General features: G+C 36.7%; 1 protein-coding gene across 5 annotated transcripts in view; it reads right to left on the bottom strand.

Annotated features, from left to right (window-relative positions):
* Positions 1-22,370, bottom strand: part of LOC131684306 (TLD domain-containing protein 2) — a 688,368-nt gene that overhangs the window by 570,223 nt on the left and 95,775 nt on the right. Inside the window, exons 2-3 of one of the 5 annotated variants that reach the window (XM_058967047.1) lie at positions 11,430-11,918; positions 1,629-1,938 (exon numbers count right to left, since the gene is read on the bottom strand). The exons of 2 other annotated variants lie outside the window; for them this stretch is intronic. In XM_058967047.1, the coding sequence (XP_058823030.1) occupies positions 1,629-1,869 (241 nt within the window). In that variant the 5' untranslated portion in view covers positions 1,870-1,938; positions 11,430-11,918. The remainder of the gene's footprint in view (positions 1-1,628; positions 1,939-11,429; positions 11,919-22,370) is intronic. 2 more of the 5 variants (XM_058967051.1, XM_058967048.1) reach the window with 2 other exon arrangements.

Raw genomic sequence — 22,370 nt, 5'->3', positions numbered from 1 at the left:
TTTTCTTGTTTTCTTGTTTTCTTGTTTTCTTGTTTTCTTGTTTTCTTGTTTTCTTGTTTTCTTGTTTTCTTGTTTTCTTGTTTTCTTGTTTTCTTGTTTTCTTGTTTTCTTGTTTTCTTGTTTTCTTGTTTTCTTGTTTTCTTGTTTTCTTGTTTTCTTGTTTTCTTGTTTTCTTGTTTTCTTGTTTTCTTGTTTTCTTGTTTTCTTGTTTTCTTGTTTTCTTGTTTTCTTGTTTTCTTGTTTTCTTGTTTTCTTGTTTTCTTGTTTTCTTGTTTTCTTGTTTTCTTGTTTTCTTGTTTTCTTGTTTTCTTGTTTTCTTGTTTTCTTGTTTTCTTGTTTTCTTGTTTTCTTGTTTTCTTGTTTTCTTGTTTTCTTGTTTTCTTGTTTTCTTGTTTTCTTGTTTTCTTGTTTTCTTGTTTTCTTGTTTTCTTGTTTTCTTGTTTTCTTGTTTTCTTGTTTTCTTGTTTTCTTGTTTTCTTGTTTTCTTGTTTTCTTGTTTTCTTGTTTTCTTGTTTTCTTGTTTTCTTGTTTTCTTGTTTTCTTGTTTTCTTGTTTTCTTGTTTTCTTGTTTTCTTGTTTTCTTGTTTTCTTGTTTTCTTGTTTTCTTGTTTTCTTGTTTTCTTGTTTTCTTGTTTTCTTGTTTTCTTGTTTTCTTGTTTTCTTGTTTTCTTGTTTTCTTGTTTTCTTGTTTTCTTGTTTTCTTGTTTTCTTGTTTTCTTGTTTTCTTGTTTTCTTGTTTTCTTGTTTTCTTGTTTTCTTGTTTTCTTGTTTTCTTGTTTTCTTGTTTTCTTGTTTTCTTGTTTTCTTGTTTTCTTGTTTTCTTGTTTTTTTTGTGTTCTTGTGTTCTTGTTGTCTTGCTGTCTCGATGTCTTACTGTCTTGCTGTATTGCTGTCTTTCTGTCTTGTTATCTTGCTGTCTTGCTGTCTTACTGTCTTGCTGTCTTACTGTCTTGCTGTCTTGTTGCCTTGTTGTTTTTTGTTTTGTTCTTTTGTTCTTTTATTCGTTTGTTCTTTTGTTCTTTTTTTCATTTGTTCTTTTGTCCATTTGTTCTTTTGTTTTCTCATGTTCCATCTCTTGCCTTCTGTCTTTTATTTTCTGTCTTCTGTCTTTTATTTTCTGTCTTCTGAATTCTGTCTTTTGTCTTCTTTCTTGTGTTCTGTCTTTTGTCTTTTGTCGTTTGTCTTCTCTCTTCTGTCTTCTGTCGTCTGTCTTCTGTCTTCTGTCTTTTGTCTTCTGTCATCTGTCTTCTGTCTTCTCACTTCTGTCTTCTGTCTTCAGTGTTTCGTCCTCAGAAATTTTTTTTGTCTTTTGCCTTATATCTTTTTTGCTGGTGCAAAAATTAAGCTTCTTTGCTTATTCATTTTAGTTATGTTATTTAGAATATTTATCATGTTTTGCTTCTGTATTTTGGTTAAAGTGACCCTCTCGGTTAACTGAATCAATTCCACGTAAAAGTAGCTTCAAAACAGAAATAACGCAGGAAACATAGTACGAAAGTTATAAATAGGATAAGAGAGTATTGTTGATCTTTTTATCGTCCAGCAAAACAAAAACCCGCGACGCACTGTAAAATCGCTCGAGCAAAAACAGAAAACAAATCGCAAAACAGCAACCAAATCAAACCTACCGCCAACAAACGAAAAAGCCGACTCGAGTGAATTGGCACTGGTAGGTGCCGTGACCGCACTCGAGGCTGCATGATGATGATGATGCTGCAGACTGCCGCCTCCGCCACTACCGCTGCCACTGTGACTGCTGCTAAAGGGCGAGGGCGAGGCCGACGAAAGCGACGATGTCGAAGTGTGCGTGCTAAAGCTTCCGGCGAAGGTACGCTGCTTCGGTGAGCAATCGCGGGATGGCGTCGCCATCGCTGCACAGCGAAACGGCGAAACGAGGGTTGAGAGGGCTCACAAGCGTGGCGAAAAGTTGACACCAAACTGAAGTCGCGCAGCAGTTGCGAGAGAGCGTTGACAAAGCGGGAAGAAATAAAAGCAAAGCCGTAAGATCATAGCTACACTACTTAGCTGTGCGCAACGTGCCAAGTTACTGGGGCTTTCACAGAAAGCTTTGCTTTAGCTGTGCACACGAAGCTTCGAGCTTGTACTGCGACTCGAGAAAAGACTAATGTTTCCAAGTTAAACGTGAGATAAAGTGGGGTAAGTCGTAAGACAATAAATAAAAATACGTTCCAGTGTCAACTCGAAGCTCCTCAACCCCAAATAGCGAACAGTCAAAGCTAAACGAAAGCCTTACAAACATAATTTCTTCTGCGGGGTTATAACTTCTAGTCAAAAAAAAACTATTAAACGCGCCACCAGGACAGCATTGATAGCTGTTTCCTCCTTTAATTGGGTCATAAATTGTTGCGTGCGGACGTTTGGGTTCTAATTAAAATGTCTTTTCCCCACAGGCACTTGCTTTAGTGTTGCTGAATTGTTTAAGTTTTCCAGCTGGTAAGCTTTAGTCAGGCACGGTGTTTGTGTTTCGTTCAACGGGGAAAGTGGTTTGTGTTTTGTTTGACATTGTAATATATCTACGGTAGACAGAAGACGGCGAGGGAGAGGAGTATTTATTGTGCGGCATCAAAAGCAAAACAACACTGCTATTATTTGTTATAAGAGAAGCTCAGGCAATCTAATCTGTAATGCATAAATAAAAACGCTTCAAATTGTCTTCTTGGATATTATCCGTTCTGGCGGATAACGGGTACGCTGAACTAATGTTTTTTTTGTCAATTTTTTCTGTAATGTATATCCAGTCACTAGAGCCTAGGTTTACATAGATATTATTATATTTTATGAAACATTATCACATTGTATCGTATTTAGGCGAATGTTCTAAAGTAAATTAAAACAAACCGAATTTTTCAAATTATGGTAATGGTTAAGAGAGATAACTTGCAACAGATAGGTTATTCCTGAAGTGATCCTAAATAATCAGCTGAACGCCACAATGTCCAATAAATGTATACAAGTCAAATTAAATAGGTCCAATGACAAAAAACTAAAGGCAAGTTACTGTATCAAACCACTTTATTTATCGGTTAAACAAAGAAATTTGCTCAAAACAGTTCACGTCATAAAGTATAATAATACCAAATATAGAAGTTGTAAGCATTCAATTGTAACTACAATTTTTAAGCTTCGCTAAAGAGATCTGTTCAAGTTCAAGTTACAAGAAACGAAACATAAAAGAATTAAATCATTACGTGATAATCAAAAGAAACTAATTTCAATAATGTTGTATCGATTTTGTTGGATATTTTCGGCAAATTTTACACTAAAAAATCTAGAATAGAGCAATTTTGTTTTATTTGTGCCAAAAAATCGGTAAAGTATAATTAAAATGTTTTCGAAATGTCCTTATTTTTATCATTCCAACAAAATGGAAAGAAAGGCAACCCAAGTCTCTAAGTGGAATTTAACCTTTCTTTTACAAGAGACTTCGCAGTTGGCAGAAAATTTCTGAATATTGTATTATTTTCTTTTGGATTTGGCTTAGACATCAATGACATCTCGTTTAGTGATTATAATTAATTATAGTACAATTATCCATTGGATCAATATCAAGTGTGCTACAGGCATTTCTGACTTCGGAAATACAACAGCACTCTACATTTTATTCCACCGAGAAAAATCAACAAATCCACGAAATAAATATGTTGCGGTGACCGGTCAGTCACCGTTACATTTGGCAATCAGCCAAAGGGTCGAACATCTACCAGACGGTCGGCCTAGGAACCAGAGCTGACCTGCCGTCTGAGTCGGTAAAATTTGACACCGACCTCATTGTAGTGGGAAAAAATCAACTTTCCATAAGTTTTACAGTCTGACGCCTATTTACATCCTTCAGGAAGTCAGTAACGTAGGAAATAAATTGCGGAATCTCTTCAAGCAACTACACACCCCTTTCCTATTAATGGTTGACTTTAACGCCCACCACGCAGCGTGAGGTTCAAAAAGGTGTTGCCATCGCGGCAATGTCATCGTCGAGGTCATTGACGAGAGCAACGTGGTGACGTTAAATGACGGTAGTATCACCTTTCTACGGGACCGATCCTCATCCGCCCTAGATTTAACCATATGCTCCAGCTCCATTGCTGGAGCCTGCGGATGATCGGTTCGGCGATACTGAAAACAGCAATCATTTCCCTATCGTAGTCTCCTATGACCGGATGCCCCTATGTACGTCGCGGCGCACAGTGGCAGGTCTTCAAATAAAAGTCGGACAAAACCTCAAATGTTACCTAATTTGGCTGAAAATCGCAATTTAAGCTAATTTTGAGGTGCTGAGCTCATTTTTGATGCCAAAAGTCGTAAAATATTAAATGTATTTTTCCATACAGTGTCATTGAACCTTTCTAATAACTATGATCCCGTTTTCATGATAGATTTTCCGTTTCTGTTCACCAATGCACTATGGTCCCAAAGCTAAATTTAGGAAGACAAAACTGTTTGCGCCTAAACCGTTAGTTTTAGATATATAGTATCTTCGGAAAACTTTCTTAGAACTTTCTTGCCGATTTTTTTATATTAGTTGAATTAGGGTGGTCCTTGTGGTTAGGGTGTTAAAAGTATCAACTTCTTAGATATGTAAAATTCAGCTACATAGTGTTCTACAAAGTTATAAATCAATCAAATTGAAGCAACTTTTCTGAAGAAACTATGTGGCTATTTCTAATGGTTCATGTGCTATGATTTTTTCAATATTTAAGGTAGGGTGGCTCTTTAAAAATTGGCTTTCTATTAATATCTTTTTATGTGTTAATTTCTCGCTAATACCTTGTTCTAGAGGTTTTTAGAACTTTTGTAAATACACATTTTTGCCGAAGTAATGAAGTTTCTATCTCTTTTGTTTGCATAGTTACAGGCGATTTTCAGAACATAAATGGTTTTTTTTCAAAGCTATATATCTTCCAACATTGCAAATGGATTTTCAATCTTTTAATTTCATTTGAAAGATCGGAACTTTTGTAGTTTTTGGTGAAAAAATTGCGGGAGCGTTATTTCTGTAAAATAAATAATTAATTTTTGAAAATGGTGTATTTTTCAACAAAAATCGTTCATAACTTTTCAAATAGACGAGATAATAACTTTGTTACTTCAGCAGAAATATTCGCCATACAAAGTTTTAAAAGTGCTGCAAACAAAGTATTTACGATAAATCAATGTATGAAGTGACAAATGAGAAATAGTGATTTTAAGTGGTCACGTTTTCAACGTTCAATCTCTTATGGTAAAATCAACCGAGAAATAGTCATTGAGTGTGATAATACCGAATGTCATGGCAATTCTATTGGATTTGTAAACGTTTTTGAAAGAACAATCTACCGTACATCTAAATAGTACAGTGGATTTACAGTAGTGTTAACTGCAAACTATCGTTAATTCTAAATCGGCCAACAAAAGTTATCTATGCTCACTTAAGTAAATCCTTTTTGGTTTGGACTCAAAACGAGTGCTAGAAAGAAAATGTTTTAGTTCACGTCTTGTTATCTCAAAATAAAATCTTGAAACGAGTTTGTTATTCATAGCAGCGGAAATTATTGTATGCTTTTCCAACATTTATGCAATGTTTGAAAGTATAAATTAATTATCGACAATAATGACGGCTGTGGGTAAGTTAAGGAAAGATTCTCAATTTTTTGTTACTTCAAAACAAATAAAAGTAAGAGGTCTGAAAATCGCTAACCGCGAACTGGTAAAATAACTTATAAAGCATATTTCCCTAGCATCTATATAATGCATGATGACGGTACTTGCTTTATTGGTTCCGTAATAGATAACTTTTATTTAGAGTTTACTATAGTACGCTATTAACACTATTCTGAATTCACACTAACAAGTAGTTGTACGGTAAAATGTTGTGTTTTCAAACTGTCACATATTCAATAGATTTTCATTGACTATTTCTCAGTTGATTTTACCATAAGAGATTGAGCGATGAAAACGTGACCTCTTAAAATCAATATTTTGCATTTGTCACTTCATACATTGATTTATCGTAAATACTTTGTTTGCAGCACTTTTAGAACTTGGCATGGCGAAGATTTTTGCTGAAGTAACAAAGTTATTATCTCGTCTATTTGGAAAGTTATGAACGATTTTTGTTGAAAAATACACCATTTTCAAAAATTAATTATTTATTTTACAGAAATAACGCTCCCGCAGTTTTTTCACCAAAAACTACAAAAGTTCAGATCTTTCAAATGAAATTAAAAGATTGAAAATCCATTTGCAATGTTGGAAGATATATAGCTTTGAAAAAAACCATTTTTGTTCTGAAAATCGTCTGTAACTATGCAAACAAAAGAGATAGAAACTTCATGTGTATTTACAAAAGTTCTAAAAACCTCTAGAACAAGGTATTAGCGAGAAATTAACACATAAAAAGATATTAATAGAAAACCAATTTTTAAAGAGCCACCCCACCTTAAATATTGAAAAAATCATAGCTCATGAACCATTAGAGATAGCCACATAGTTTCTTAAGGAAAGTTGCTTCAATTTGATTGATTTATAACTTTGTAGAACATTATGTAGCTGAATTTTACATATCTAAGAAGTTGATACTTTTAACACCCTAACCACAAGGACCACCCTAATTCAACTAATATAAAAAAATCGGCAAGAAAATACTAACAAAGTTTGCCGAAGATACTATATATCTAAAACTAACGGTTTAGATGCAAACAGTTTTGTCTTCCTAAATACAGCTTTGGGACCATAGTGCAATGTCAGCAATATCATAAAAAATGAAGAACACTACTTTAAATCGATTGTATAACGTGTTGGTTTACTGTAGATTATCTAACTATTTTAAACAAAGCACCATGCGCCTCCATATCAGCAACAAAGCTTCAAAATCTCCTTAAAACTTTTTGCGCACCTAGGCGCAGAACGAGACCATGATATTCGAAAAGTAGAGGTTATTTCCCATAGAATGTATACTATGTGACCGTTCCGAAATGATTCCGAAATTTGTACAGAATACATTAGTAAAAAAAGTATTTTTGATCTGACCACCTCAAACATATTTAAACTAAAAAGTCATAGTTCCAAGCAAATTTACCAAATGTATTTTATTCACTAACCAAGTTCTTTCGTTCCTCTACACAATGAAACTAGTTGTGCTAAAATCGGACCAAAATCAAAAAAGCAACATGCCTTTGAAGTGAACAGAGCAATGGTGGTTTCAGAAATGAAAATCATTAAAAAGTCCGGACTTTGCTATGTTTAAACTCATGTTAAAAATCGTGCACTTATCCAATGATCATAAAATTTTGAATATACATCATTCAATACATTGAATTGAGAAATTTAGGAAAAATATAAAATATCAATATTTCAAAAATAAATTTTTGAGGTTTTGGCCAGCCTCCAGCCACTGTGCGGCGTCGCCGTTGGCTCTATGATCGGGCGGAGTGGCCCACCTACGAAGATAACGTTTCGGATGCACTCCATCGAGACCAGGACTATTCATCAGACGAGCTTATGCAGATCATGGCACAGGCTGCAAAACCATGCATTCCCCAAACCAGCGGAGCACCACCAAAGCGAGCGGTTCATTGGTGGAACCCAGATGTAGCGAGGGCAATCAAAGACCGACGAAAAGCTCTTCAAAATCTTAATACGCCCCTTGACCATCATCGATGGAATGAGAGATCAGCGGATTTTCGCCGCCTCAGGAACCAGGCCTGGCGGGCCATTGAAAAAGCCAACGAGACCAGCTGGGCAGCTTTCCTGGACGGGATCAGCTCCGATTCGTCGACTGCTGATCTGTGGAGAAGGGTCAATGCCGTAAGCGGCAAAAGAAGGCAAAAAGGCTTCGCACTAACGGTTAACGGTAGCACTACAGCCCTCTGAAATTGCTACTGCAATCGGTCAACACTTCGCCCTTCTTTCTGGGGACTCCTCCCTCCCCCTGCTTTCCTGAGAAGAAGACGACAATAGAAGCCAACTCTACAACATTCAGTCCAGACGCTACCCAGAATTACAACAAACCTTTCTCAGGTGCAGAACTGGCAACTGCACTGAGTACTGCAAAGGGCAACTCAGCGGGCTCAACAACGTTGGTTATCCCCCGTTAAGGCATTTACCCCCGGTTGGCAAGCGAGCACTCTTAAACTGATTCAACAGGATATGGGAAGGCGGGTCCTTCCCAACCAGCTGGAGAACCGCTCTCACGATTCCCATCCCGAAGAACTGTGAGGGAACCAGAAGCCCGAATGAGTTCCGACTTATCAGCCTTCTCCCCTGTATTGGGAAGACGATGGAAAGAATGAATAGAAAGAATGAACAGAAGGCTAATGACCTTCCTCGAGGAACAAGAGCTTCTCGACCATCGACAGTTCACATTCCGTGAGGGACTCGGCACAGGAACTGATCTAGGCTGCCTCGGTGAAATAGTAAGTGACGCCATAGCCAACGACTTGCATGCAGACATCGCCATCCTAGATCTTGCCACGGCCTACATCACGGTATGGCGCAAAGGAGTACTTCACCAGCTGCTCCAATGGGGTGTTAGCGGAAACTGTTTGGGCACAAACTATCAGACATAACACTCGAAAACAATGCTTCGTCCGCTTTAACGGTCATTTTCAATATATTTGTAGTTGGGAGTGCTTTCGCGGCGCCACTTACATATAAACATGCATGTGGGGGATTGCTCCCAAGCCTGAGAGGTGAAACTCTAGCACATGAGTGGGCCGTGCATCAAAGGTGGAACTAGCGTTCGGGGAAAATGAGCGGATCGATATTTTTAGAGGACTTTCCTCATAGTGTTAGTGTTGACAGTTAGTCTGTGGTTTGAGTTTGACATGCGATTACTAATTTCGTTCTCGAAGCTGTCGAACTAAGTGCAGCTTGACTGTCGGTCCTGCGAAAATGGTTTAACTTTGATTGTCGTGACTTCTCCCTTCTGCCATCATACAAGGCACCCGTACTGGTCTACAAATGGTTGTATAGATCCACTGAATATTTTTGAGTGTGAGTTTCAAGGGTTTGCAAAAAGAAAAGAACAAGAACGAACTGCAACGTGCGAGCTCCGGTTGTAATCCCACATGGCGTGAAAAGCACCATTAATGATTCATTTAGATTGACTGATAGTCTAACATGAAGATAACATTGCTCAACAACACATAAGAGGTGCTGCATTAAAATGAAAAAGTGTGATAATGCAAAGATCGGAGCATTGTATGATAATCATCGGCGAAAACATATATTGGAAACCCTTCCTCAAAAAGTAATCGGTGATAAGGTCCATAAAGTGGTGAGGACACCCGTAGACACTCTTTATCTGTACTTGTCTTAACAATGCGCACAGATGTCGGTTGCTAATCATTGCGTGTATTTAGTTTTGGTTCGCTGGTGAAAATGCGGAATCGAAGTCTGCAACAGTGTCAGTTACTAAGGAGGAGAATCCGAAGTGTAAAATTTAACTTTATTTGTTTATGTTAGGTTAAGAGATGTATGAATGTGAAAATGTTGAGGAATATGCTATAAATTTCTGATTTAAATCTAAAGCACGCAACCTAGATTCTGTCTAATATACTATTAATCAAGAACGAAGAAAAATTGGACTATTATTCTGAGTTCTGCGGAATGAAAATGGAAACTTATTTTTTAGTTTTAGCTCGAGACCAAAATGCTATGAATCCTAATTCTTCCTTCTCTTATTTCAGAAATTCCCATTCTTCGTGGTCTCGTGCCCTTAATGCTCTGTGGCAGACATTAGGATCAGCATCCTCTACAGCCAACTTGGCATGTATTCGACGCGTATAAGTCCCCAAATATTAACTGGCACTATAAATCTGAAACCGACTGAAGATCCTGATTTGGGCCTGGTGTAGAATAAATGCATACGCATGCGGCTTGATACTTGTGATCGTTTCCAGGAGAGGATTGCTTTGTGCTATTTGTAATGGCATTTAATTAGCAATGGACTGGAAGTTGAAGTATATTTTTCAATATTAAGAGCCATAGTACTCAAAGTAGAGCCAGGAGTTGAAGGAAGAAAGTTTAGAAAAACATGGATTAGAGTCATATGAGCAAGCTTAGAGTTTCACGGCGACTTTAACCTTTTGTCTTCTACCGCGGGAGTCAGCATATTTTGGCATTTGAAATGCGAGTCACCCGAGTTTGCGGCATGTCCGGACGAGCATAAAGTAACTTTGTGCTCCATGCTGTCGGTTCCGAGTTTTTTGCTGCAAATATCTGTGTCTTGGGATTGACTTCAATTATATTGAAGTTTCAGGTGATTTTAGGTGTAAGAATGTCTCAGGAAACAATGGTACAATAATTTTCAACGGAATAATACATGCATTGCAAGAAGAATGCAGTTTTACCTTTAAACTGTAAATATTGCTTGTTTGGCAACACTGTAACCAAAAATTACTTTTTTAATAATTCCTTGACCAATTTCCTTTGAAATGCATTTCACCGATTATCCCTAGACCAAATTAAGCTGAAGATATGAATAAAAGCTAATTATTGATGCTTTATTTGTATGGATGATTTTTCATGCACAATTATGACACGTCATAAAAATTGTGTCATCAATGCACACTTAAGACACGTATGAGTGCGACTTTTGTTTAGCAAAAGTTCTCAATATAGTCAACCGATCCTCATAACATTTGAGAGATTAGTGCAGAATAGATAAAGGCATAAATTGTCTTTCCTGAATTGCTTCTACCATTTATAAGTTTCAAGATATTCAACTTCAAACTATAAAAATCGTCTTTTCTCGAAATGTGCTAAATGGCGCTTATCATAAGATAGCATGACATGGGCTTGCCTAGCTCTAGTTTATAGCTGATTCTATCTTGAATACCTATCCAACTTTAAATTTTCATATCTTACGTTGCTCTTAATTGAGAATATTTCGAAAATAGCCCACAAAATCGACACAGTAAAGTAAATGAGATGTATAATGTTACTTAAAACTATTTTCCCAATCATATACTTAATACTATTGAATATCAACGTACCCATAATCCGCAAACGTATACCACCTGAAAAATATATCCAGTTCTAGAACAAAACAATAACTTAAAAACCTACACAAACGATAAGCATGTGTCAACAGCAGAGAGCGGCATGTTCAAATACCTCTCGAATGAATTGAATGAATGAAATATGTGAAAAGTTAAACTACCAGAAAATATCAATGACTGAAATGTGCACTGTAAAAACAAAAACAATTGACATTTAAAACTATTCATTGGAATAAATTTCAAAACCTACCATTGATTATTTGTTTATATTAATATATTTGTTGTTTTACAGTGCACAATAGCAAAGCTAATCTCTCCTAGATTAAACATAATATCAAAGTAATAAATATGAGCACGCTAAAAATACTCGATAAAAGCAGAAGCGAATTTGAATGTATTGGGAAAAAAATGGGAAAATGTAAAAGAACCTACATTGGACAGAGTTCGCTCCTTGCGAATTGTCTCCAATAGTGATCTGTTGTTGTTGTGGTGGTGTTGTGTTGTTTAGTGCTTAGTGGGTGATGGTAATAGGTTTATAGGTGACCCTGTTTGTATTCCCAGGTCAGCTGTCTCACGATCAAAACTACGAGTGCATTTCCGATGTGAGAAGTGCTTCTGTCAAGCTAGCCGAGGACATGCCGAGCAATGGAGTGTTGTGTACCGGTTTATTCGGTTGCCTGCTTGTTTGTATGTTTGTTTACCAGACCGTATTCTTGCAAATGTAGTCCTATTAGCAGGCTGTGAACGTGTATGCAGATGGGAGTTGGGAAATTATTTCAGCTTTATTTTAGCGGGTAGAAAATATCTTCCGTTTCACACGACTTTGAACTAAACTGGTAATTATCACTTTCATTTTGCAGACTCAAAACCACAACAAAATTTATAAACTAAACATAAATGTCAGTAGCCAATCAAACGGACCTGGAAGTAAAAAAGGGCGAGAGAAAGAAACGCTTAGCAAATTTGGACAATGTACAGAAAATGAACAAACACGAAAATCCCAACCAAACTACTTAAAAAATACTGAGTATGCCAAATCACAGTTACGTGGTAATTCAGTCAATTAAACTTAATGCAAGAGATGTTTGAGTTTATTTACAAACTTTATAACACATGAAACAAAAAGAATTTTCTTAGGTATTTACAATATTGAAAACATTCCTTAATAAAATCACTTCACTTTTTGTCGTGCCGAATTAAATTTATATTGAGTTGCAACTTCCACTGCTTGTTGATGGAACAAAACACACATCTCACTGAAATTATACCTACTATTGAAACAACCAGGATCGAAACACTGTAAAATGTGTCGAAACAGCACTCAGGAAAAAAAACTGGAAAACAAAGAACAACGCCTAACAATAAGGTGTGATATTAATTGATGTCGAGTAAAAGGCAACGCATTCCAAGAGGATAAAAACACACAGTATAAAGTGTCTCACAATAAAATGGAACCAGCCACCCCCTTACAAAGCCGGAATCGGGTGCAACCCGAGTGTCACTTTCTATTGTTTTTTTTTATTTCTGCTGAGCAGCGGATATGTACTTGCTCGAGTGCCGTCGTTAGTAACAGTGCAGATTATGCATGCTGAGTGCGAATTTCACAGGAGCAGGAACCCAGAACCGACTAGTGTCGGAACGATGCGTGTGAGAATAATTGTGCCTTGGACAATGATAGTTGGAATAATAAGGATACATAAATGAAAAGTAGAAAATGTGTTTCTATTTTGCATGGTCCAGGGTACTGTTGTGTGGTTTTGATTGAGTTTTGGTATGGAATCTGTAGCATGAGGTAAATTGAACGGAGAAATGGTATAATATATAGAATCCGAAACTCCTAGTTTCTATTTGAGTGAATCCAAAGTAATTGGTGCTTTGAATTATATATAACTCCTTTCAATGCAAGAACTTACATCGGTAGCAAAATAACAGCATACACCAAAAATATTAACCTAAAACTGACGGAAATAGCGACACATTCTATTTGAGTATAGAGGTTTCTTTCGAGCTATGAAACTCCAAAATTACACGCCGACTTACTAAGAGTTGGTAGAGTTACAGACATATCAGTGTTCTAGTAATCTTTAACACGCCGACAGGCGTACAACTTTATTATAAAAAATCGGCATCTGTAAAACTTCAGAACACAAAAGAATGGACTTTTCCCTTTCATTTGATCGCAAAATAATCGTTCGGGAGTCTAGAACAACTTTTTATTATAAAGTTTTTGCTTGAAAACTTAGATTTCACAATGAAATTAGTTCACATTTTTGCCACTAGGTGGTACTATATACATTCAAATATTACTAAAAGTGAAAATCTGATGAAAAATTTTATTGGCTGCAACTTTGTACAGAACTGCAAATCCATGTAATATCATCCGAGGAGGGCTATAAAAGTTTATCCGTTTTTAAATTCACGGGTTACAGGTTAAGAAGTCAACTTAGAAGAACTTACAATAATTGTTTGGTTTCGTTGAGCAGTGCATTCAGATGAATTGAAGTTGCGTTGCGTTGCGTAAGCACGGTATATTTCGTAGATTGCAGACTGATGACCCTCATTTCCAGCCAGACTACTTGAGGAGCATTGTTTGGGAATAACAATTGATCCAGTCCAAGCGAGAATTTAAACCGAGAACTATCATTGCGGGCCACGACCATCTTTACCGTAACTTGGGATATGAGAAAGGAAATGCTGATATGGTACTTACTGAACGGAAGGCCCCGACTCAGTGACACTCCCATAAGTACCACGGATTAGGTAGTGGGTAGGTTTTTAGTCGGGATTCGCCTCAAGCAAGCGATGCGACTGAGAATATATGGGTCATTCCATGTGAAGTGATCAAGGCACGTGTAATCGACGTTCACGGATTTGAACAAAATTTAGAGGAATTGTTCATCTAGGGCCAATATATAACAACCCAAATTTTTGTGACAATTGAACCACCCCTCGGGTCATGGGAGCACCCTCCGTTTTGGCAAATTGCCAAAACCCTTAATTTTCTTTTGATCATATCTCCGGTTCCATTTACTCTAGAATCAAACCACAAGATGGCTTTTGGAGAAAATTGTTAGAATGTTACTTAAAACTATTTTTCCAATCATATACTTAATACTATTGAATATCAACGTACCCATAATCCGCAAACGTATACCACCTGAGAAATATCCAGTTCTAGAACAACACAATAACTTAAAAACCTACACAAACGATAAGCATGTGTCAACAGCAGAGAGCGGCATGTTCAAATACCTCTCGAATGAATTGAATGAATGAAATATGTTAAAAGTTAAACTACCAGAAAATATAAATGACTGAAATGTGCACTGTAAAAACAAAAACAATTGATATTTATGAAATGTAACTATTAATTGGAATAAATTTCAAAACCAACCATTGATACGTAATATCTTTGTTGTTTTAGAGTGCACAATAGCAAAGCTAATCTCTCCTAGATTAAACATAATATCAAACTAATAAATATGAGCACGCTAAAAATACTCGATAAAAGCAGAAGCGAATTAGAATGTATTGGGGAAAAAATGGGAAAATGTAAAAGAACCTACATTGGACAGAGTTCGCTCCTTGCGAATTGTCTCCAATAGTGATCTGTTGTTGTTGTGGTGGTGTTGTGTTGTTTAGTGCTTAGTGGGTGATGGTAATAGGTTTATAGGTGAACCTGTTTGTATTCCCAGGTCAGCTGTCTCACGATCAAAACTACGAGTGCATTTCCGATGTGAGAAGTGCTTCTGTCAAGCTAGCCGAGGACATGCCGAGCAATGGAGTGTTGTGTATCGGTTTATTCGGTTGCCTGCTTGTTTGTATGTTTGTTTACCAGACCGTATTCTTGGAAATGTAGTCCTATTAGCAGGCTGTGAACGTGTATGCAGATGGGAGTTGGGAAATTATTTCAGCTTTATTTTTTGTGACAATTGAACCACCCCTCGGGTCATGGGAGCACCCTCCGTTTTGGCAAATTGCCAAAACCCTTAATTTTCTTTTGATCATATCTCCGGTTCCATTTACTCTAGAATCAAACCACAAGATGGCTTTTGGAGAAAATTGTTCAAGGAGTGTATAAAAAATATTATTTTTTGCCGACAGTGTTTTTTCTCTTCAAAACGGTATATCTCAGGATGAGCTCATATTATATTGGGACGATAAATGTTTTTTATGTAAAAATGTCTGAGGAACGCGATGGCATTGAAATTTTCAAAATTAAAATATACGTATTGAGAGAAAAATTAACTTTTAATATTTAACTGTAAAAATTGCATAGTTGGCAACACTGTCGGCAAAAAATAATATTTTTTATATACTCCTTGAACAATTTTCTTCAAAAGCCATCTTGTGGTTTGATTCTAGAGTAAATAGAACCGGAGATATGATCAAAAGAAAATCAAGGGTTTTGGCAATTTTCCAAAACGGGGGGTGCTCCCATGACCCGAGGGGTGGTTCAATTGACACAAAAATTTGGGTTTTTATATATTGGCCCTAGATGAACAATTCCTCCAAATTTTGTTCAAATCCGTGAAGGTCGATTTGAAGTTTGCATCTTTTTTTTATCACTTCGCGTGGAATGACCCTTGAGTTTATTGACTGTAGGATACGTAAATGTTAAGGCGGTTAAACTCTGGGTAACCGTTTAGCGAGAGTTTGTTTCATTGAAAACAACTTGAACTCCGGACAGCCGACTGTCGGGAGTGTTGTCGACAATATAAAATGGACCATAAACAATGCGTTTTAAGGGATGGGTTAGTCTGTATAAAACTCAGCGAATTTGAAAATTGGTATTGTGGACCATTCATAAATTATGTCACGCAAAGATTGCCCAATACTAGCTAACTCTCTCATATTACCACGTTCTTTATCTCGTGGTCTAATGCAAACCGCATGATTTCAGTTTTTCCCTTTTTTGTAGGAGCACATTACAGCCGCTACATGCAAAAGTGTCCATGTTCTATGGAATTTTTTATATATACATAGCACAATCGTGCGTAAAACGGCCGAATGCGTCGAAGCACATGACGTGCTCCCCATCTCATTTATGTCACATTTTGTCATAGTTCTTTTCCTTAATAGCGAGGAAGAATTTATAAGTGGTCCTTTATAGATATTATCACACGCTTATTGGGATCCCGTAACTTCAAATTTTCCACCTCGTTCGAGTAAACGTTGCGATATTACAATGAAGACGCGTAGCAGAAAAAATATCGATGCTCCTTTACTAAACGATATTAATATCATGCACGAATCAAAATTTCCAAATAGTAAGTACTTATTCTTACCTCAATATAATTGATTGATGATTTAATGGAGTAAAAGTAAACCATTAAATATGACGATAAAACATTTGTTCCTCGTGCTGAAAAGATTGCTGCAAATTGGTAACTGGTTTTAAATTGTTCTTGCGAATTGTCAATTCTCAACCCTCATACATAATTCAAAAGTCATCTTTCACTCAGACAAGACCATGCGTATTCCCCACGCGCATTAAATACACAGTGGATTAGTTTCCTAGTTGGCCATATAAACACTAAGCAAACAATTAGTTTGCCCAGTCTAAAGAAATGTCAGCTCGATTGGCATCAACGGATACGTGTTCCCTTTCAATACCATCAAATCAAAAAACATTTAAAATTACATACGACAAAATTCAGAATATAACGACTGCTTAATTATTTGCACTAAAAGAAGATAAGAAAAAAATATTTGCATAATCGAGGTGGATCATTTTTAAAAATAGCACTGCTGATGAATCACTTTATAAAAATAAGTGATAAGGGACGCGGACGAAAATAGCTGACCACCGCCAGTGCATTCAGATGAATTGAAGTGTTTACGAAGTCTGAAAAATCATATTTCCAGATTCCACCGTTTTTTTGCGCCTATTATATTTTATGAACATGGCGGTATAGAGAAGTGTTGTTGTTCAACTTATTCGCTATTCTAACCTTTAAAGGTTTTGATTAATATAGGAAACATATTTTAATTTTTCTATTATGTATTCGTGTCTTCTTTTTAATTTCTCATTCTACGGTATGTCTAATGTAATCTAGAATTACCCTCCTTCCTGATCAGATCCTGCTTGGTAAAATACAGCTGGCTTAAATCCAAAACTTTCTATTTGAATGTACTTAATTAGACAATTCGAGCAATTTCAAATATATTTCGAGCATTAGTTTTAAAGAACTTCAATTAACTATTGCTTTAAGATGGTTATTGCATCACGACTCGATAGTGGTGCATCGAGGAGAACGAGTGGGCTTATAGGTCAGTTTTATGTTTTGTGTTTTTAGAAGCCTATTATTGTTAGTGTAGTAATATTTGTAGTTTTTAGTACTTCTGTACAGTGTGCTACTCGTATGTCTATCTGTGTATGTGTTCGTCCAAGTATTTGTGACAGCTGGGTCAGGGAAAGAATGCACAACTGGCGTATATGTATTCTATTGTCTTCGATTAAAATTGTTACATCGTACATACTTAGACTAAACACTAACTTAAACCTAACTTAAATTTAAACGATTCTTTACTAATATTAAAATCAAACAAATGATATACACTGTTAAAGAGTTGACAGCAAACATTCAAAGAATTATTCTGGCCGTACTGCGTGCGATGTGTTGAGCGTCGGAAAAAATCAATTTTTCGGAAAGATCTTCCCGGAACGTTGAGGTCAAGTTTTGCTAGAAGCGCAGGAGAGTCTATGTTGTCTGTCAGAAGGTCGAAAATGAAAAGTCGTTGCAGAATGATCCGTCTGTTTCGTAACGTAGGGAGATTGATGAGGATACAGCGATCTTCATATGGAAGAAGCTGGAAACGTTTTTGCCAGGGTAACCGACGATGTGCAAACCTGATAAAGTTCTTCTGTACCCGTTCGATAGATTAATGTGCATGGTGTGATACGGAGCCCAAATAGTAACACCATATTCTAGAATACTGCGTACCAGTGTAATGTATAGTGTTTTTAGGCAATACACATCATTGAAATCACGAGTGTTGCGTTTGATGAGTCCAGGTACAGCGTAGGCTTTAGCTATAACGGAAGAGTAATGTGCAGTAAAGCGTAGCTTACTGTGGAGAATGACACCAAGGTCCTTGACGGATACGACTCGTGCTACGGGAGCAGAACACATAGTGTATTTGAACTTAATTGGAGTATGTACTCGTGTAAAAGTGATTGTGTTACATTCACACTCATTCTGTTTCTGCTTCTCCAGTCAATGACGTCCATTTGCAATGCACAACAGTCTGCCATAGTTGTTACGACACGGTAAATTTTCAGATCATCAGCATACATGACTTTAGAAGACGATAATTCACTGCAGAGGTCGTTCACTAAGAGCACAATTAGAAGAGCTCCGAGATGACTCTCTTGAGGAACGCCCGATGAAATGTGGAAAGGATCCCAGAGTGTAGTTCCAAGTCGCACCGAAGCGCTACGGTTCGCAAGGTACGAGGAGATCAAATTAGTCAGCCAGTCCGGCAGTCCAGTTCGCCTTAGCTTTTCCACAGCAAGTTGATGAAGAACACGGTCGAAAGTTTTCGAGAATAGTGATAGAAAAGTGAGTAATTTATTGTCAAGCGAGCAATTTTGTCCTTCCTAGGATTCGTTGGTTACATTTCTCCGGTGTTTAACTCGAGCATTCGATTCGGTTCATTCGACCAAGTCGAAGTGGATAAATTAAGGTACGGTTACTTTAACGATGCACGTGATGCATTTATTCCCGGTCAGCGTAGTATGACAAAATCCTAATTAAATTAATTTGTCGCTAACAGTAAATAAATATCATTTGTTGGCATTTAGACGAGTTTAAGTAGTTCAATGGCATGTGTTCTTTTCTTCTACTTCATTAGCGTGTTTTTGCTGTACTTCTAATAGCTTGCTTTTACAGTTCTCATGAATACCAAAAATAATACCGGTTAGTTTACATGCTTCTGTTTAATCTCTTTGCATCTTCTATTTTTCCTGCTTTAATATATCTTAAAAAAGATTTGTATCAAAATTTATTAATATAATCAATTGACTACTCTCTCATACACACTCACAAGCTCTCTCATTCCAAAAGTATAAACGCTCGTGGCCTTCGCGATAACACAAACCTGCTCATAGACGCAATCATGAAATTGAAATCATTCACACATACTTACGCCCGCAATCTCGCCAACATTTAAGGTGTAGCAAAAATTGTGTTCAGCTTTGCCACCGGATTATCCATTTAAACCTTTTCAAAACTCTAAAAGAAGAATATCAGCCGATTTATTAGATCACAACGATTCAAATCATACAAAATATCTGCTGGAAAAACTATCGGTTTCGCTAAATGGTGCTTTTGAAAAAGTGGCTTGATTTTTTTTGTAGAACATCTCTGGAAAAAAACATGATTAGCGGTGTTACCTGCCATTCAAAAACTACTTAACCGATTTCTTTCAAACTTTGCATACATATTCTATGTTAAAAATACCCTTAACCACCCCCCCCCCTACTTTGAGTGAACTTATAAGCTCATAAATACGGTCTCAACATCTCATCATGAATCGGTCACGTCCGAAAGTCCTAGTAACACACACTGAAAAAAATCCAAACGTTAATTCTATTTGCTTCAAACCGCTTAATATTCATATGAAGAAGAAATGCTATTGTTATCACACGCAAAAAAATGTGAATGTAAGATTAATATTTCTTGTAAATATACACATTAGGTTTATGTGCCAGCAAATAGGCATATAGATCCGTTAATTGCAAAAATCTATGTGTAAAATCAATAGGCATAACGTTTACTTTTTTTTTGAGTGTAGGTCCATGCCTTCAGTTGAACCCATAAAAAATACGCTCATATCCACTAAATAACATGGCGACATATCCGGGAACTGTAGTGATGCGGGGAAACTTACACTCTTCTAACATCTGAATCATACTTATGTATTAGATTACCGATCCACGCGCGATCATTCAAAATTCACACGCGAATTGTCACACGGTTATAAAATCAGATTTATGCACTCTAAGTTTCATACACGTTGGCACAGACGACAAACACATTAATATACAAACGCTCGGGCCCTTCGCGATCATCTTCACACACCTACTTCCGCGATCTCGCAAACATCTCGATGACTAAGTGAACATTTTAGCACTTATAAGTTTACAGATGCGGTTTTAGGAGAGGAGTGAACCTACAAACACCCGTGTTCACGCGATCTTGAATAGGTTACGTTTCTACCCTCGGCCCTAGCAGTCTAGGTCCATGCTTTCAGTTGGACTAATCATCAAAAATGACGCTCATATACGCTAGACAACACGTTCCATGGTAACATGACCAGGATCTCTAGTGATATACTCTCTTTTAGCATTTAGCAGGTTAACATACAAACGCATAAGACCTTCGCGATCACGCACAACAAAGCCCGCGGTCTCGCAAACACTCCGGTGGTTAAGTGAACGTTTTAGCACTAATAAACTTAAATACGCGGTTTGAACCGAGAACCTACAAACGCCCATGTTCGCGTGATAATGAATCGGTCACGTCCTGAAATCTCTACCTGGGGTCCTAGCAAGCTAGATGCATGCCTTCAGCTGGACCAATAAAAAATGACGCTCCGATGATTCAGTGAACGTTATAGCACTTACAATCTAATTACCGCGGCCTCAAACACGCACAAATAAACGCTCATTCCCACGCGATCGTAAAGTCCCGAAGCCCGCACATCTGAACCGTGTACACAATATCACAACCAGAATCACTGCCCGTTGCAATTGCCTTAAGCAGTGTTTCAATGGTGACTTTTTCCTTCTCGTCTGCAATTGTAGTGAGTCTGACGGGGAGTTCTTCTGAGAACTCAGCTCTACAGCTCCAGTAGGAAAACTTTAAAAAAAACATTTGATTGAGTATCCTTTTTTTTTTCTTTTCATCATTAAAAGAAAGATGATTCAAAACGAGAAAAAAAAGTATTTGTTATCTTTTGGGAAGATTCAATTCATCATATACAAAAATTTGCTTGTACTCAAATCGCATTTTATTTCCAAATTTTACATTATCTTAGGAACAAGGATCAAAACCAAGCTTCAAAAATCCCTTCAAGAAGAATTTCCGCACTCGTTTACTCGCTGAACACGGATCACAATACGAACAAGAAAACAGCGCGCTGGACTATACAGTCAGTATATTCTCCAAACGATTTAAGTCTGCCGGTTGTAGATTTCTCGCATAATATAAGATAAGAACGAAGACCACATATCAATAAAACTGGCAACTCTATCTAAACGCTGGAGACATTAACAGTAACGCTTCTTTCGGGTAAAATTGGTACTTTCTATACGTATCAACTTTTAAAGTTAGCTCCCTATCTTCGTACAATACACAAAACCTTTATTTCTTTATTAATTCCATTCTGCAATTCCGGAATTTGTTACCAACAAGAATGATGAAAGTAGACTTTGACGCCTTCCTGCTATACTATGTGAAATTTGATCCCCTTGAAACCAAAGTGTCATTTGAGTACAATAAAAAACGAATTTATTCAAACAGTAACAAACCTAAATCTCATTGAATTATTTTTTCCATCCATCATTTTTATAATAATTTTAAAACAGTCAATCAGGATTCTCAATCGAAATCAATTCAAAAGACTAAATATCTTATCAAGTTTGTTCAAATATAAAGGTTTTAATTTAAGCCAAATGAATCTTACAGGATGCTGATGGAAAGGATGATGATTCAAAATTACATCAGTCATCCTCCAGAATGAGCGAAGAAATGAAAATAAAAGAAACGAATATATCTGTGACAGAAAAAAAAAACTGTTCCTTTTTACTATATTAACCAACATCTTCAAAAGATGGCCAATTTCGTGCAATTTTATCAACTCTTCTCTGCACTTCCTTGTTATTAAAATAACATCGATGTACAAGAGCCGGTGAAATCTGGAATTATGTTTTTTTTTCGCGTAAAGTTGGGGCTTTGTCAACACTCAGGTTAATCTGATCATATTATTCAATTAAACTAAACCATTTTTAACATGAAGAAAAAGTTTTGGAAAATCGACTTCCTAACCAGTAGATCCAGTGCGAATCTAAAAATTTTGATAAAATTTTAATAGCTTTCGCAGGCGATTTTAAATCGATTTGTACATTTTCTGTAAAGTCGTAGACAACAAAATTCAGATGCTTACTTTCAGTAATATTTGAATATAGTACCAGTAGTAGTACCACTTAGCTGCAAAAATGTGAACCTGGTAAGGTGTTCAAACAAAACACTTTGAAATAAAAAGTCTGAACCCCCGACCGATTAATTTACTTTTGGTTGCAAACGAAAGGGAAAAGTCCATTCTGTCACATGCTGAAATTTTAGAGATGCCGATTTTTTTCGAATA

Source organism: Topomyia yanbarensis, chromosome 2 (genome assembly GCF_030247195.1).
Source record: "Topomyia yanbarensis strain Yona2022 chromosome 2, ASM3024719v1, whole genome shotgun sequence".
Classification (NCBI taxonomy): Eukaryota; Metazoa; Arthropoda; class Insecta; order Diptera; family Culicidae; genus Topomyia; species Topomyia yanbarensis.
This window is presented reverse-complemented; position numbering and strand designations above follow the sequence as displayed.